General features: G+C 42.5%; 1 protein-coding gene and 2 long non-coding RNA genes across 6 annotated transcripts in view; 1 reads left to right on the forward strand and 2 right to left on the reverse strand.

Annotated features, from left to right (window-relative positions):
- The window catches only part of LOC146482345 (uncharacterized), a 64,668-nt gene extending 59,096 nt beyond the window's left edge, over window positions 1-5,572 (forward strand). For both annotated transcript variants that reach the window (XM_085107238.1, XM_085107239.1), the window contains one exon: window positions 507-5,572. In XM_085107238.1, the coding sequence (XP_084963364.1) occupies window positions 507-2,894 (2,388 nt within the window). In that variant the 3' untranslated portion in view covers window positions 2,895-5,572. The remainder of the gene's footprint in view (window positions 1-506) is intronic.
- Window positions 5,573-8,137: 2,565 nt separating this feature from the next.
- On the reverse strand, window positions 8,138-10,787 carry LOC146482346 (uncharacterized). Of its 3 annotated transcripts, XR_014864105.1 has the most exons (4): window positions 10,431-10,787; window positions 10,017-10,106; window positions 8,862-8,928; window positions 8,138-8,358 (listed from the first exon to the last, which is right to left on the reverse strand). It is a non-coding gene; the product is annotated as an uncharacterized LOC146482346 (long non-coding RNA). The 3 variants fall into 3 exon arrangements; XR_014864104.1 differs by lacking the exon at window positions 10,431-10,787 and having other exon boundaries at window positions 10,017-10,378; XR_014864106.1 differs by lacking the exons at window positions 10,017-10,106; window positions 10,431-10,787 and adding an exon at window positions 9,051-9,960.
- A 972-nt stretch (window positions 10,788-11,759) lies between these two features.
- LOC146482347 (uncharacterized) lies at window positions 11,760-13,825 on the reverse strand. Its single transcript, XR_014864129.1, has 2 exons — window positions 13,725-13,825; window positions 11,760-13,212 (listed from the first exon to the last, which is right to left on the reverse strand). It is a non-coding gene; the product is annotated as an uncharacterized LOC146482347 (long non-coding RNA).
- Window positions 13,826-13,933: the final 108 nt, after the last annotated feature.

Consider the following 13,933-nt stretch of genomic DNA (forward strand, 5'->3'; position numbering starts at 1 on the left):
TAATCTTGTTTTTTTGGGGAGCTATGCTGTTCACGGAATGCGTGGAACAACATTCTTTTCATTCTGCGCACGATAGCAGAATCAACGGAATTAACAAAATACGCTTTACTCGGAATGCGCAGAATATGCGGTCTTTTGGGATCGTTTCGGCGGGAAAATCGTGCGCGCGCCACCCTTGAATTCAAGCTTGCTTTCGGCGGTGTCTTGCGCTTCCCAAAGGTCCAAAATTCAAACGGTCAAATAATTCTTCGCTGTCAGCTTTCCATGTGATTTTTTTTAAGGTTGTCCCTCGCAAAATCGAGAAAATTGCAGTTATAGGTAGTGTAAATCTCGGTGTATGTTTGAAAATCCAGCGTGCGCAGATGTGCAGGTCATGTCTGTCAAAACGTTTCTGTATACAGAAGATCCGTTCTTTTTGTACTTTGTTAATATCGTATTCCCAACAGGTCCAGTCAGTTCCTCTCTTGCAACACCTTTTTACTCTTTCTTTTATATTCTTTCAACAGAAGAAAGATGAAAGTTCCAAGAACAGAGGGAACAATGTGCAGCTTCTTCGAATCGATCAGAGCCCTTATCTGGAGGAATTTGAGACCGGTAACTCACTACACAACCACGAGGGACCCCCACTCATGGCCACGCCCATAAACAGACGAGACGAGACTGGCAGCGAAGGCTCCCGGGAAAGTTCCACATCCGGGGACTCTAGAACGGCCACAAAGAGCTTGTTAAATTCCAGCCTGATAAGCGCCCAATCCGACGTCATCCTTAGGCGGCAGAAAGACGGTATCATTTCGCCCTATGTCAGCACGCCTGTATTGACGCGACGTGACGACATGGAATCTCCGCGTGACCGCTCCGCCACGCATGATGTGTCGGCGTTCAGAGCACGCCAAGTCCGCTCCGCGATATTTACTGAGAGTGATTGGTCACCGGGTCGGCTCCCGCGGCCGCGGAGCATGGATTCTTTAGACAAAGTGCCGAGCAGCTCGTCGACCCTAACTCCCGGTGACACGGGCTCGGGTGATGGATCGCCAGGCAAATTTGAAGTGAGCGGATATCCGCCAAGGATTAAAAAACAGGGAATGATGAAACACCTCAGTCCTGCTGCTTCTCCCAGAGGGTTGAGAAAGCCTCAATGGGCGCAAAGCAGCCCTAATATTTCCCCAGTCGTACCAAGAAAGGAGTACCCGGTCTCTTTTGATCCTCTGCCACCCTCCCCTCCCTCGCCCACATCCTCGAGAAGGTCAGCAAGTCCCCGGTCGTCCCCTATTCTTGCTAGAAAGTTGGAAGAGAGGCCACCTGTCCGGAGCCCCAAAAACTCTCCGATTCTGAACAGGAAGGAGAATACTAAAACCCTTTCGCCTCCAGGTGGCCCGCGGCGGGCCAGTATGCCAAACTCGTACCTCCATAGTCTAGATACTGTGCCAGTGCGAGAAAGAAGCTTGGATCCACCCAAAGCTAAAGTTTCAGTGCAAGTTGTGACAGCCACAAACACGGCTGATGCCAGTGCTGCTCAACCACGGTCTAACACTACACCGTTTCAGGACGATCAGTGGAAGAGAATTCCAGTGGAAGGGGTGCTAAACAGTCCGCAAACTCAACGGTTAAATGGAGATGTGTCTGGTTCTAATCCTCCATATCATGAGAGACAACGCAGTGGTACCGGCGAAAGACGCGAAGAGCCCACCACATCCACTCCCCGGGGCCTTCAGAGGCAAGGGAGCTTTAGTGAGAAAAACAATAAGGTTGCAGAGCTCTCTCGGAATAGTGGGCAGCACGTAAGAGAAAGGAGCTCTAGTGGAAACAAAAACGATGACCCTCGAGCGAAAGAGGGCCCAACTCGTGACACTAGTCAAACGGGCCCGGCCCATTTACGACGAAGGAGTCTCAGTGGGGACAGGAACAGTGGCCTTAGAGTTATCCAGGCGAAAGACGGCTCCAGTCGGGATACCGTTCAAACGGGCCCTGTTCATTCAAGGAGCTTAAGTGCTGACCGAAATGACGGACTAAGGGCATCCCAGCGTCAAGGTACACTTTTCGTAGCTGCATCTATACCCCGACAAAGTGTCCCGGTAACAGCTCATTACGTCACTACTGGAACTGTTGCTAGGAGTGAACCTATCCCGGCAGTCACCTCTGGAGTAGGGACCTCCGTTTACATTGATGCTACCGGGATGAATTTGAGTTCAACCTCGGCGGTTTCCCTGGGCAGCCGACCGGAAGTTAGCCCTTCATCGGTGTACGCTGTTGTTCGGGACAAACGCGGAGACGAGCACGTGATACCAGCATCAAACACGACGCCGTCACGTGATTTGTCAACACCGTCTCGTGATCAACCCTCTTTGTCGCGTTATTCTAGTCCAGCGCCACGCAATACTACTAGCTTAGACACCACTTCCACGTCACGTAACAGTGCGACTTCAGCGTCGCGGAACGGTGGCGTTTCAAATCCGGTGGAACTGCAACCGTTTGCAAACGAAGAAAGGGACGAGAACAGGAACGATACTAAATTGCAGGTTACCGCGTCGGCCGTTCAAGAAGCCTCGAAGCAGAACTTCTCTAGCGTGCGCGCGCGCATTCTTGAAATCGAGCACCAATCTCCGCCGCATGTATCGCAGGTTCATGCTGTTGACGATGACGACGATGACGCGCATTCTGTGTCGTCACCACACAGCCGGGATTGTTCACCGGCGCTGAGAAAAGTGCGTAACAAAGCGAAGAAAGCTGCCAAGGAGAAAGAAATATTCGTCGATTCAGTCGCACCCTCGGAAACTGGCTCCAATGAATCAGGCCGAAGGACATCCGCCGAGGAGAGGTCACGTACAAGATCAGTGGGCGGAAAGGACGCCGAAGGAAAGAAATCTTCGGTTTGGTATGAGTATGGCTGTGTTTGATGAGTAGAGATCGGCCGAGAGAATTCCTTCAAATCGTCTTCAATTATTTTCTGTGTTATAGAACGTTTGAAAATTAACGTTTGTATTTATTGATACACAATCGTTCACAAATAATGTATGTAGTTATGCCTAATTTATTCATTGCGTTCCATTCGCGTCGAAAAGAATCGAATCAGCTCTCTCAGTGATCGACCTTTAGTTGAAATAAATGTACGACTTTTTCTCTCTTTCTTTGGTCGAGTTACTGCTATTGAGTTTTTTCACTCAGTTTTTTGGTCTTGAATCACATTCAACGCGACTTACAGTAATTCGAGCCCTAATTGAGTCAAGCATGAACGGAGATGCTTTCCTTTCACCCAAAATTTTCAGTTTAAAGTTTCGGAAATTTTCCGTGTCAAATAGATCGGCTTTCTCTGACCGGACGAAGAGCCTTGTTTTCACTTCTTAACAGTTGCGATTTCATTGGTAGATAGAAAACAACACTTGCCAACAAAATGGCTACGGAAATTTGGTCAAATGGAACGGCCGTTCTATTATCATGTAAAATTTGAAAGATATCTTGACCGGAAAGAACTGGCGTTCGGTTTTGCTAATAGAATTCATACACTTTGTGCACTTGCAGTGTAATTGTTAGGTGGAAACCCTTTGTGTTCTGGTGTCAATCCCTTAGAAACTTTTACACACAAGCTGGGCCTTTGATTTTACATGTACGCGCACAAATAAGTGCTAATTAAATACCTCTTATTAACCTCATTTTTTCGGTTCGTACTGTAAGTTACGGGTCGAGATGTTTCCCGTTGATTTCGCGCGCGGGCCATAAATCAACGGGAAAAAACGAGGATCTGTAACTTACAGTACAGACCGAGAAAACGAGGTTAGTGAGATATTTATTATATCTCTGAGGTTAATCGGGCGTGCGGGAAAGGAAACTTTGACCAATGACACCGTGGGTACTAACTGAGAGATATATTATATTCGCTTGATAGTAAATCAAGGGTCCAGATTGTATACTGCAAGTGGCGCTGGTTGTGTTAAAGTATTGAGTTAAAACGAAGGCAACGCGATTATTGGGGCAGATTTACGATCGGAAATAATCCGATTCCTGTTAGTTCGAATCCTGGCTTAGTAAAGCCGTGGTATTAATTAATCCGCGACTTAGGAAAGCCCCGACTAAGTCAGCTTGTTTAAATGGTTATGAGTCCAATGATACGCAATCGCGAATTGTTTAACGTTAGAGGAAGTTTACCTGCGAAAGAGTTACCCTCAAACTGTGTTGTTAGTAACGCCTTGATGCTTGTGCAGGGTTTTTGGGTGAAAGCTCGAGTTCTCTGATGACTTCGTGGAGTTTATTTGACCAAGAATGGTCGCTTGTACATAGCTACAATAGAATTGTGTTCGATCGAGAGAGCGTAGTATGGTGAATAAGTTGGTGGGAATAGGAGACGCTGTTGAACCTCTGGTTAAAGGGAGGGGTTCACATTTCAGCGCATGTGCATGAATCTAAATGCTTTTTTCTCTTAACAACTTTATGGCCTTAAAAATCCCACTCACATGTACTTCAGTAATCACATTCTATAATTAGTCCAAGCAAAATGACTGATGACCAAAATTCACAGAAAATGCTATTGGATTGTACTCATGTTGTCGATATTGAATTTAGCGTTGACCCGTAGGATTTATTCCATGGTTGATGTGTTTACAGTTAGTTGCATGCGAAATAACGCAATCATATGAAAAAATTACCACCCGAGTTACCTATTCCCTTCCGAATGGTTCATAAACAACGAATTAAATTAAACAGGCTTAGGTCATAGCGAGCAAAGGCGAAAAAGTATTTTGATTCATAGGCATGCGCAGAACCGTGAACCCCTCCCTTTAAACAGTTCCTGTTTCAACAGTTATGCGCGGATCAATTCTTAACCTCAACATCCCCTTAGCCCCCTCTCTCCCCCTCCCCCGGCATTTGAAGTTGTTTTGAGGATTGCCTTCTTTAAATTACCGCATGTTTCAATGTCCCACCCTTCAGTGCTCAAACGCCTCTCCTCGAGGGCAAATTTTCAGCTTTAATCAATCGACCAATAAATGCAGTTTATGCTTTGTAGACAGACATATATTAATGACACCTTCAAAAATATTTCGAAGCCCGTTTTAAATGGACCATTCTCCAATAAGACGGAAATCCTGAACTTGAAAAACTGCAACTCCCGAAAACCAAGAAAAACCCAAGCGTGAATGCCGCTCGATTAGAAGATAAATAAGTCCCAAACAAATTCCCCACTCCCCCGGGGTGGGGGATATTGAAGCTTCGAATTGATCGGCGCATTATTTAACTAATTTTTTTAGTGTAAAAAGTTGCATGAATATTTTCTAGACAATCTAACGATTCAAACGTTTACAGAAATGTTTCCTGATCTATTTTCATTGATAAACGTCATTTAGACCTTCGTATTGTAGGGCTAGTGAAGAAGTAAGCTGTAGTCAATTTACATTGATTGCGATTAAAAAAATACAGAAAATATGCAGAGCGTTTTATTTATATAAATATTTAATACGGTAGCTGTCGACCTAATAGTAATTTACATTACAAAATAAGAGATTTTATCGAGGGAAATCAAAGCTGCTCTTTCGATGGATGATCGTGTTCATATTTCTATTAATAAAAGATGGCGCTTACCTCAGTTTGCTTTGTAATGATTTAAAAGAACCGAACTTTTACATGATGCAGAAAGGCGAGGGAGGAGCGCTACCCTCTCTTGGCCATCGATCTCAGTGCGATAAACGTTATCCCTTCCCTGCCGAGTTCACGACATGCCCTAAGTCCCCAATCACCATAGCAATCACTTGAACACTGTTCTCGCCTGCAGTTCCGGTAAAGTGCATTTCAGAATCTTAAATTGTGATGTATGAAACAGTCGCCAAGAAGTTGTGGTAGATATATAGAAAAAGTTGTTGATTAAAGAATTACAGAGACTGCGAGCAGTCTCTTTTGCTCCAGAATCCGCAGGGAAGAGCTAAAAAAAAAAAACTAAGCGACCACGATCCTCGGGGGAAGAGTCGCGCGCGCGAGCGGCAAAGATTCCGGCGCCCACGCTACTCGCGGCTTTGGCGCTCGCTCGTGTGACTCGCGCTTCGAATATCTTGCGTTCTTCCCCGCCAATTCTCGAGCAAAAGAGAGACTGCTCACAGTCTAAAGGCAGATTTAGACAGTACAACTTTTGCTTACGACTGTCGCGTGCGATTTCTAGAGAGCGCGCTGCTCGCATCATGCAAAAAATCGCACACAACTCTTCGTAATTCAACAAAATATGTTCAGTTTTAAAATGTACGATATTTTTTGTGACGTACACGACAAGCGTAAGCAAGTTGTAGGTTGTGTAAGTTATTTGGAAACCTTCTCTGCTTACAAGGTGGCTATGAACGGCAGGTGCGCGTCAGGTGCGCTTTTTGCCCGCACTTGCAGCGCGCCATTTTTGTTCAGTGTGTCAGCCGGGCTGGCAAGGCCGGCCAAAATTTTACGCTCGGATGAAAAAAAAAACAGCAAAAACATTTACCATTACGCTTAACAATTTTGCACCAAAAGAAGGACGAGACCGCTTTATAACGGGGTAGTATTCAACGGAAAATTTTTACGTCTCAAGTTCAATTAATGAGTTTCCTCACAAATGCATAGGCTTCAGAAGAGCCGCAAGAGAAAGGAACATAGCATTTTGTTCCCTTGACATCTGTTATGTCCAAGACAAAATAGTTCTAGAAATAGTTTATGTACAAGCGTACGGCTTGCACAAAGTACGTATAAACAGGTCGAATCAAACACATGTACTCCTTCCTTTTCACATCACAACCAGCTCTAGGTATTTTAACCTGGTTGAGGTCACGTGCGATGAATGTCAGATTTTTCATCGGAAACGTTTACTTTCCTGCGAAAATTTTGCCTACGTTTGTCCGCTACCCGCCAACACAGTTTGCAAAACTTTGATGACCTGTCGGCACTCTGGCTGGACTCAAAACTCTGATCACCTGCGTCGGTCACATAATCACTCGAGTGAAGTTCGACTCACTCGCTCGAAAATTTAAATTTCTTGAGGAAACCTTCCGTTTTCAGTGAAACCAAATTATCGAGCAGCAAATGGTACGTATTTCTATTTGTTATTCAGACAGACTTGGGATAAATCGTTTAAAATGGTCTCTGAAGTCTAGAAAATAAGTGTTTTTTAAGGTCGTTTAAGGCCCATTCATCTGATTTCAAGCATGTGGTCAATTCAAAATTTTGTGAGAGTTCTCAGCCTGCGTAGCAGTCGTTTTCTTTCCAAACGGGAGCGAGAAGAGAAAGAAAGCTAGTGGAGAGAAGGAGCAAAAATGGGAAGCGGGGAGAAATTTCCAAATCACGCAGACCAGGCTTGTAAAATTTTCGCGGGTAAGGTTACTACGGCATTCAAGTGTAAAAACAGTAATTGTTGTCGAGAAACATGTCCAGCGAATGACCGCTGAGCGATGACTGCGTTTTTGCCTTGAACAGCTGTTTTAAGCAATATATGAATGACAGTTTTGATCAAGGAATGAATTGAAACTTATCCTAATACCTTGTAAATTTCAGACAAGTAGATACACTGTACCTTAAGATACTCGTGTCTATACTAGATATTCACAGTAACAAAACCACCATTGACCAAATCTTTGCACAGCTCTATATTTACCCTTAAAGCCCAGATTACGTCGGGGTTTGTAAATTTTAAAGTTGTCTCATTTATGACGTGGTCTGTTTATGCTATATATAAAACGTTTTTCACTAGCAACTGTTACAGGTGTTAAACTTGCAGTTCTGTGAATGAAATCACAGATGTTGGCTCTCAGGCTAATTGCGCCATGAAAACTTGTTTTACTTGAAACTTACTAGAATTTTTCTGGAAATTAAAGTGTTCTTATTCAATTATGCTTTTGCCATCCGTAACTCCGGCTTTCCATTAAGGACACGATATCTAATCGTTGTTTGCTGTCGTTACAGGTTAACTTTGATCAAGCTCATGCCTAAAAGATTTCCACAGCTGATATGTGATACTATAACAATTAATCAGGACTGTAAGTAAATATTATGAACTTGATTCGACCAATCATAGCTTGCGCGCATTTCTTCCAACATTTTGTCACATATAAAACATCAGCATATAGCTCAGATCCCCTCATACACATCACACGAGTACAGTGATAATTTTAAATTTGTTTCTTTCATCGATTATAGTGTTCGTGTCGGTATTTGATTTCATGCTTGTTCCAATAAAACTAGGGAATAACTAGGCGAAAATTTATCTTATTCAAATTGTGGTTCAACCATTCCACGTGGTATTATCTTCCCAACTGGTAACGGCTGAAAGGCAACCTGTGTTATTTGGCCTCTTTATCTTTTCCAACATCAAAAATGCTGCAGGCAACATTGCTGGGACTTTGCCGGATGACTTTGGCAGCGGATCTGATGAGAACAAAAACATGTACAGGGAAAGTGAATGAGACGAGTGATTTTGCCACCATTTTGATATGCCATCAGTTATAAAAGAACTCAAGAAAATCGAGCGAATATTATACTTAACGGTAAAGGCTTTAATGGATTAGTTTTTGGACGCTTAATTAACATTCTTCCTTCTTATTGGAAAAAGTTTAATCATCCACAAAAATGATGTGATACCGATACCACATCGATACTATGCGCGTAAATGAAACTCGTGTAACCACTTATAGTTCAGTCAATTGCCAATGAGAGAAACCCCCACCCACCCTCAACGGGGAGAATGGGGACATTTGTAGACCTCTGATGACAAATACCCCACCGTGAGGATCAACACAACAATAAGTATCCAAAGAATTCCCGGGGAATTGGTCACGCGGCTTGGAAATGACTGAGCCATTAAATGAAGAGTTACAATGTAACCACGTAGTTTTTCAGCTCATCTTCTGATAACTATTTTATTTAATTACCTTTGAAGTCGGTTTTTTTGGAATGTTCTTCCACCGTTTGCAGCGAGTTTTCGTCCTGGAGCACAATCTGCGTGAACATATATCGAATAGCATTGGCACGACAATTATCAACATTAGTAGAAGTTAGTTAGAAACTGTTATTTTAAAAAAAAAAGAAGATTTATATTAACAAGCTACATGTTATTGTACCTCGTGTGTTGCGGACATTCTTGTTCAAAGGTTTGGTGAAAACGCCTGTCCTGGCTGTTTGAAAAGTGAATACTACTTTGAAGCAGGCCAAGAAAATCGATACTCGGCGTTCTTTCGAGGTTACAACTTTTATGGATTGTCATACACCTACTGCGTGATTTACGGCCAGGACTAGAAGTAATCACCAATAAACCCCGTGTAAAAATAGAGTTACCCAATTCAATCTAATCCGGGAGTTATCGTCATCATGGGACTTTGTAAAATGAGCCGATCATTATCAACTCTTCAGTAATTACGCGACATATATAATTTGCAATGGCGATGTTCAATCCCTGATTTAACAATTCAACAGCACGAAATATTCTGAGCCAGTCAGTCGGTGTTTTGTAAGATGTTAGTTGAGTGAGTGTCAGTCGCAGTTATCAAAGAATGAATCGCGTGATCGATTTTTAAAATTGTTAAACTATAAAATTGTCAGCGATTAAAAATATTCACAACGCATTTATTTTGCTTGATTTCGTGTGACTTATTACTAGTCACGAAGTGTAGAAAGATATCATTGTCTAGTTGGAAAAATGTTACAACAAGACGCTTTTTAGAGCTTAACGCGGGATGCTTGGGTCGATGTAGCATGAACTTTGAATTGAATGGCTGATTACCTGTTGGAAGTTCAAGATCGTTGATTGCATAAAATGATAGCCTTTTAGCAGTTAGTTATCGATCGATTTTATTAGCTGTTGACAATACCGTGAGATAACATTAACAGCAATCTGACAAATACCAGAAATTTTCGTGATAGTTACGAGCGTGGATTACAAACCTTATCCAGTCGTCAGCGGCGCTAATTATATTCTGGGTGTGAGTAAAACGCGGGGTCGGGGTCTCTTTTTTTTTTAACATCACAGGTCATTTGTGGGTCAAATAAGGATTAAAGCCAATATAAAAAGTTAAGTCTCTAAAGCTTACTAGCTTAGGATAGGTCATCGGTGACAACACTGGATGCAGTTCCGTATTCTGGAGGACATTGGTTCCGTGAATTGACTACCTTTCATTATTCTAAGAAACGAAATGAGGCAAAAAATACAAGGTACGAGACAATATATTTCTTGAACTAACAACTTCTTGAACTAGAATGTGCATGAACTTACGCGAAGGATAACCTAGACCTTGAAGCATCAGATTAACATGACGGTCACAAGTTCTTAAGTCATGCAACTAAAATAACTCAACTCTCTGAATTACTAAATAATGAAATTCTACTTCATAACAATACTGCAAATGACGCCTGTTTGTGTTTAAAACGAGGGCAAAGCGATAATTGGGGCAGATTTACGAACGGACCGGAAATAATCCGCTACCTATTAGTAAATTCTTACTGACCTAAACACTTCACGAGCGCTGGTCACACTACTCGAAGACGTCATTCGTGCGTGTGCACTCTCATTACAAACTCCGCTACACCAATCAAAACGCGAGTTTTACACTGTTCATTGTTTAAAAAACAAAAAACAACCAAATATACGTTGGTGACATTACGATCTGCTGGTTAACAAGAATTGGAGACAAAGCAATCTCTCGTCTTAACATGGACTTACTGATTAGTTGTATGCTTCTTGTCTTATCAACCGCCTTATCGCACATCCGGGAAAACTAAATCAATGCTGATTAGCAAAAGAATGTACGCTGTACCCTCAACCTTGAGGTGGGTTAGTGATTCTAGTTTGTTAGGTATGACAGTGTGTGGCAAACTAGCTGATTTGGATATCGCAGATGTTGGCTCTAAACAAGGGCTAGTTTATTAGGAGACTTGTTTTACTTGAAAGTACTAGAATTTTCCTGGAAATTAAGTGTTCTTATTCAATTATGCTTTTGCCATCCGTAACTCCGGCTTGCCATTAAGGCCAACACTTATCAGCACTGAGACACACGTACCATCCCCGTGGTATGGCTAATACCGTACGCATGCGCACAACCATATCACCCGGGCAGTGGAAGCCATGGACAGCTGTTTCGCCCTTATTGGATTCCCAACCAACAGCTACCACTTGCCTACGGTGGAGCTGGCGCTTAAAGAGGTGCTATGCACTCGCCTCGGCAGTGAAGGGTCTCGATCAGGTTTACTCCCGCTTCTTGACCCGACGGCTATGCCATGCTGATGAGCCCCAATAAGGGCGAAACAGCTGTCCATGGCTGCCACTGCCCGGGTGATATGGTTGTGCGCATGCGTACGGTATTGGCCATACCACGGGGATGGTACATGTGTCTCAGTGCTGATAAGTGTTGTTTCCATTAAGGACACGATATCTAATCGTTGTTTGCTGTCGTTACAGGTTAGCTTTGATCAAGCTCATGCCTAAAAGACTTCCACAGCTGATATGTGATACTATAACAATTAAGCAGGACTGTAAGTAAATATTATGAACTTGATTCGACCAATCATAGCTTGGGCGCATTTCTTCCAACATTTTGTCACATATAAAACATCAGCATATAGCTCAGATTCCCTCATACACATCACATGCACGAGTACAGTGATAATTTTAATTTTATTTCTTTCATCGATTATCGTAGTGTCCTTATGACTTAGCACGCGTACGTGTCGGTATTTGATTTCATGCCTGTTGGAATTAAAACTAGAGAATAACTAGAGAATTTTCTCTGAAAATTCGTAAATTAAGTATTAATCAATTCTATCTTCTAAGGCAGCGAAAGTTTATTACTCGGAATGCCCGCAGGGCAGGCCGTGTCTAGGTTCGGGTCGGGTACCTTTTTTACGCGGGATGCCTTGAGGGGGCATACCGTGTCTAAAAACGGGTCGATTTCTTTTTCTTCATGGTAGCCACAAATCGGCACATTAATTTATTCATTAAACTCTGCCCTCTCCTACTAGGGATGTATTGTTCTGATTGTCTTCAACAAAAGCAGGCCAATCAAAATCGATTCTTGTCGCGTCTATCGCGAGGGAGGGGACCCACTCACCCCTACCTGTGTGACGTCAACGCACCATTTGATATGTTTATTAAAAACGGATTAAATTTGTGGCGCCATATTGTTAACATGTTGTGGACTCGAGTGTACCGTTTTCAAACGACAATTTCACCATTTTGAAGCGGTAAATCAAAAGAATAACTTCTAAGAAGCACTCGACATCTAAAACGGTGGAAATTGGAGAGTTCCTGGCGAGGGAATCGTGCTTTCTTTGACAGTCTTAGATCACGATTATCGATTGCAGACAGAAAAGAGGTCATTGAGAAGCCTACGTTATCGCAATGGAATTCCCGCAATTTCCCTTGAAACCCTGAGTAGCGTAACACAAGGGAAACAACGTAACGCGATCTTCGTGACTCAAACTATTCCATTAGCAAGGATTGTTTTATAAATCTGCGATTCATACAGTTGGAATAAATAAATCAGTCACAGCATCACGCGTAATGCCAGTATAGCAGGCATCTTGTTACGCGGGATGCCCTGAGGGGGCATACCGTGTCTAAAAACGGGACGATTTCTTTTTCTTCATCGTAGCCACAAATCGGTACATTAATTTATTCATTAAACTCTCCCCTCTCCTACTCGGGATGTATTGTTCTGATTGTCTTCAACAAAAGCAGGCCAATCAAAATCCATTCTTGTCGCGTATATCGCGAGAAAGGGGACCCACTCACCCCTACTTTTGTTACGTCAAAGCATCATTTGATTTATTCATTAATCTTGGATTACATTGGTGGCGCCATATTGTTAACATGTTGTGGACTCAAGTGTGCCGTTTTAAAACGGAAAATAAACACTTTTGAAACGGTAAATCGAAAGAATAACTTCTAAGAAGCACTCGACCTTTAAAACGGTGGAAATTGGTCTAAATTAAAAAAAATCGATCTAAAACGGTCTAAATTTAATCTTATTAGAAGGGAGGATAGTTTTTGAATATCTGCGAAACATATCATGGGGAATAAATGGGGCTACATTAAGCATTCCGTGTAATGCCGATTTAGGGCATCTTGTCTTAATCAAATTGTGGTTCATTGATACCACCCGGTTTGATCTTCCCATCTGGTAGCGGCACTAACGCAACCTGTGTTGTTTGGCTCCTCTATCTTTTCCAACATCAAAAATGCCGCAGGCAACATTGCTTGGACTTTGGATGACTTTGGCAGTGGAAGCGGATCTGATAAGAATAAAAACATGTACAGGGAAAGTAATTGATACGAGTGATTTTGCCGCCATTTTGACATGTCATCAGTTATAAAACCACTAAGGAAAATCAAACGAACATTATACTTAACGGTAAGGGCTTTAATCATGGATTAGGTTTCGGACGCTTAATTAACATTCTTCCTTCTTCTAGGAAAAAGTTGCCTTGATCATCCACAAAAATGATGTGATACCGATACCATATCGATACTGTGTGCGTAAATGAAACTCGTGTAACCACTTATAACTCAGTCAATTGCCAATGAGACAACCCCTCACCCACCCTCACCGGGGAGAATGGGGACATTTGAAGACCTATAGCTGATCTGATGACAAATACCCCACCATGGGCATCAACAAAATGACAAATGTCTAAAGAATGCCCGGGGAATTGGTCACGTGCCTCGGAAATGACCGAGCCATTAAATGAAGAGTTAACTATGTAGTTTTTCAGCTCATCTTCTGATAACTATTTTATTTAATTACCTTTGAAGTCGTTTTTTTTGGAATGTTCTTTCACTGTTTGCAGCGAGTTTTCGTCCTGGAGCACAATCTGCCTGAACATATATCGAATAGCATTGACAAGATATCAACATTAGTAGAACCTAGTTAGAAACTGTTATTTTTAAAAAAGAAGAGTATATTAAGGACGGTGCCTACTATTGTTACTGCGCATACGTTCTACGCATCGCGAG

The sequence above is a fragment of the Pavona decussata genome, unplaced genomic scaffold (genome assembly GCF_977016875.1).
Source record: "Pavona decussata unplaced genomic scaffold, jaPavDecu1.1 SCAFFOLD_46, whole genome shotgun sequence".
Lineage (NCBI taxonomy): Eukaryota > Metazoa > Cnidaria > Anthozoa > Scleractinia > Agariciidae > Pavona > Pavona decussata.